The sequence below is a fragment of the Branchiostoma floridae genome, unplaced genomic scaffold (assembly GCF_000003815.2).
Source record: "Branchiostoma floridae strain S238N-H82 unplaced genomic scaffold, Bfl_VNyyK Sc7u5tJ_1477, whole genome shotgun sequence".
NCBI lineage: Eukaryota > Metazoa > Chordata > Leptocardii > Amphioxiformes > Branchiostomatidae > Branchiostoma > Branchiostoma floridae.
This window is the reverse complement of record NW_023365726.1, coordinates 6,781-10,516: the sequence shown is the minus strand read 5'-3', so window position 1 is coordinate 10,516 and position 3,736 is coordinate 6,781. Positions and strand designations below refer to the sequence as shown.

General features: G+C 43.6%; 1 protein-coding gene across 1 annotated transcript; it reads left to right on the top strand.

Annotated features, from left to right (window-relative positions):
• The first annotated feature begins 563 nt into the window (after positions 1–563).
• LOC118407806 (TNF receptor-associated factor 2-like) lies at positions 564–3,495 on the top strand. The gene is made up of 6 exons (XM_035808338.1): positions 564–740; positions 960–1,038; positions 1,274–1,369; positions 1,684–1,743; positions 1,946–2,767; positions 3,118–3,495. The coding sequence occupies exons 1-6, from the start codon at positions 601–603 to the stop codon at positions 3,343–3,345; spliced, it is 1,425 nt and encodes a 474-aa protein (XP_035664231.1). The 5' UTR covers positions 564–600; the 3' UTR covers positions 3,346–3,495.
• Positions 3,496–3,736: the final 241 nt, after the last annotated feature.

Sequence of the window (3,736 nt, the reverse complement as noted above, 5' to 3'; positions counted from 1 at the left end):
GCTTTGTTCACAGAGTCACCTGGCTGGTGCTTTGTTCACAGAGTCACCTGCAGCTGGCTGGTGCTTTGTTCACAGAGTCACCTGGCTGGTGCTTTGTTCACAGAGTCACCTGGCTGGTGCTTTGTTCACAGAGTCACCTGGCTGGTGCTTTTCACAAAGTCACCTGGCTGGTGCTTTTCACAAAGTCACCTGGCTGGTGCTTTTCACAAAGTCACCTGGCTGGTGCTTTTCACAAAGTCACCTGGCTGGTGCTTTTCACAAAGTCACCTGGCTGGTGCTTTTCACAAAGTCACCTGGCTGGTGCTTTTCACAAAGTCACCTGGCTGGTGCTTTTCACAAAGTAAAATTACTTGCCTTTGTCACAAAGTCACCTGGCCTGTTTACAAATAAAAAAAACACACACACTGTTTACAAATGACAAAAATAGAATATCAAATAGCACTGGTCTTTTTTTCTTTACAAAATGTCTACTAGTTTGCGATAAATGACGTTAGACACATGTACAGATTACAGTGCATAGAATTCAATACAGATGAATCAGTGCATGCATATTGATGTTACATTCATATAGTGTTTTGTGATTTACAGAAAAGCTAGACCATGCCTGGCTTTCCGGACAATATCTTCAAGACCCCGGATAATCAGAAGTACAGGTGTCCTTTTTGCCAACTAATTCTGAGGGACCCTGTACAGACACATTGTGGCCATCGGTACTGTTCATCGTGTCTTGACATCTTCAAGTGAGTACACTTAGATGTACATGTACATATTTTGAAATCAAGGTCTATTCACATCATTATCTAAACATCATGAATGATGGTGTTAAGTGCCAATAATTTAAGTAATCATTGTTTCAGTTGGTAGCTGAAAAGGGTCGGTAACAACAAAATATACTCTCTAATTGACAATTCCCTGTAAGATATGATCAATATAAACTTTGGAATTTCTTCCTTGTACAGCCCGGGTGATGGAGCAGCAAGATGTTTGTCCTGTCCGAAAGAGTCCCCTCCTGAAGACACAATCCTGGACAGAAGCCAGGTACATTTCAACGTTCATGACATTTGAAGTACTCATGTATGCAAATAAATTATTGCATACATGTTTCCAGTATGTTAACAGTAATAAATATAAAAATCGCTAAGTCTGGTGTTGTGATAGTATGCTTTGAAGCAATTTTGCCATGGATGATTCATAAGGAGAGATGAATTGGTGTTTCTATTGCATCCCTTTCAATAGGTAATAAAACGCTGAACTGGGGTATGTTGTGTTATAGATGTACAGGGACAGATTTGCCGAACGAGAGATCGAACAGATGGAGGTGACCTGTCCCATGACTGGCTGTGGTTGGGAGGGCAGTCTTGGAGACCTTGTGAGTTTCTATTGTTTAATTGATGCCTGTTACTAGTATTGCGAAATTTGATTTTGTAAATAGATCCCGGTCGACAGAAAACTACATGTAGCATAGTTACGAATGGGTGAACTATACAGCTAAATCGTCAGTCAGATTGTCTCTATTCACGTTATTGAATTTACATACGTATTACCAAGATCAAAGCAAAGTAAACGGACTAACTTATACTAATGTTGCTATTGACTCTAAACGGACTAACTTATACTAATGTTGCTATTGCAGAGTCAAAATTCTCGCCAGTTGCTAACCTACCATTTTGACTTTCTTTACAGATCCACAAGCATCACTGCCCTGCGACTGACGACGGACCACTGCCTCCTGCTGACACTCAGGTACTTTTTTAAATAATGAAGTAGATGTCCATTAATGCCATCTTGATTTATAGCTGTAGGCAATTAATCTACTCGAAGGATATGTCCGAAAAAGAAATTGTGACCATAATACGTGCATACCCGATTGCGTGCAGTTTTCCTTGATTTGACAAAAAGAGCATGAAAGTTAGAGAGACAAAAATTCTTTATGATGTTGTTGTAGGCGACAGGGGTCAGCGGACAAGACCAAGGGGCTGGCGGCCCAAAATTTCCTGATGAGAACGATGCATTCACTCTGGCTGCAAACCAGCAAGTGATGAGCCCTCTGAGGGGAGCATGCGCATCAACGTCAAGGCCGACTGACGAAGGCCAAGCGTCCAGTCCCTCAAACGACGAGAAAAATCGGGTGGTGCGTCTTCAGGTTCAGATGTCGAATCTCGAGAGGCAGGGGAAGTATCTGACAAACGTAGCAACGAGGGTGGGCACAAGATGGCAGGCGGTTGGCGAAAGACTTGTCGCTTGCCAGGGAGCAGCTGGAAGACTCGCAGCCCAGATGGAGGCTTACGAACAACAACGTCGTCGGGAGACAAGAGTCGGCACGTTTGAAGGGATCGTCGCCGTTCTGAACCGTGAGATCGAGAAGTGCAGCTCCCAGATGGAGGCGTACGAACGACAACGTCGTCAGGACAGGGAGATCATCGAAACTCTGGAGAGGAAGGTCAGATCTCTGGAAAGGATCATCGCTCTGAAGGACGTTGCCCTCGCGGAACAAGACCTCCGGATCCAGACCCTCGAATTGACCAGCTATGATGGCATCCTGACATGGAAGATCGCAGACTTCACCCGTAAGCGCCACGACGCCATCACGGGGAAGACAGCAAGTTTCTACTCACCATGTTTCTTCACCAGCCGTACAGGGTACAAGATGTGCGCCCGGATCTACCTGAACGGAGACGGGATGGGGAAGGGCACTCATGTCAGTCTGTTCTTCGTCGTCATGAGAGGGCACTACGATGGACTTCTGCGCTGGCCGTTTAGACAGAAGGTGAATAATGTTGAGCAAAAGTTTCAACAACAAAAAAAGAGGTAGATTTTACGTAGATTCCCCTAAAATAAATTAACAACACTTACACCGTTAGTTTCAAATTTGTAGGATCTCTCCCATATACATTAACAGTTGATTCAGTCTTAGTGGTGTATATTAAACCATCAATTTCATTTGGCAGATTAGAGTAAGTGCTGTAAAACCAGAACTAGCAATAGAATTGAATTAGAAATTAGAATTAATTGCGACGCCTGCTAGTCTGAACAAGGTGGTCTGCATTTTGGCGTTCTTGATAGAATAAACATCACACCTTTTCAGTTCTAATAATGATAATTTTTTCTTAATTTTAGGTGACATTCATGCTGCTTGACCAGAACAACCGTGAACACGTGATCGACGCGTTCCGTCCTGACCCGACCAGCTCGTCCTTCCAGCGGCCCACCAGTGACATGAACATCGCCAGTGGATGTCCGCTCTTCGTGCCGCTCAGTCAGCTAGACAGCAGCAGCCATGGTTACGTCAGAGACGACACTTTGTTTATCAGGGTCATCGTCGACACTTCAGATCTAGATCGTTAGATCAATGCACTAAGGTATGTATTTGAGGCTGTAAATGCCAGGCATTCACGTACAAAGACCAAAACTCTATTACATTGGAAAGACGGAGAAGATGAAAAAATATTTACTTACGGAAAACGCCTGCATGGTACAGCTTTAATTACTTACCGAGATAGATTGTAACTGATATTCAGTACACTGTTTTATGTATGAGTGCAAAAATACAAAATGAAAGAAGCTTAAGAGAGTTCGAATTTCGGTTGTTGTCACATGTCACTTGGCAAAGGGCTGCCATGTTTAGGACGTCGGATCACTGTTCATTGTAGCCTGTGTTACACAATCTCTCCGAGAGCCTGTAGCCATGCGCCTCTAACTCTAGAGAACAATTCTCTCAACTGGAGTAAACAATATG

Excerpts from the sequence above, each read along its gene's own strand:
- LOC118407806 (XM_035808338.1), top strand. The coding sequence starts at position 601 with ATGCCTGGCTTTCCGGACAATATCTTCAAGACCCCGGATAATCAGAAG. Across the intron at positions 1,370-1,683 it reads AGGGCAGTCTTGGAGACCTT|ATCCACAAGCATCACTGCCC; the intron begins GTGAGTTTCTAT and ends CTTTCTTTACAG. Across the intron at positions 2,768-3,117 it reads GCTGGCCGTTTAGACAGAAG|GTGACATTCATGCTGCTTGA; the intron begins GTGAATAATGTT and ends TCTTAATTTTAG.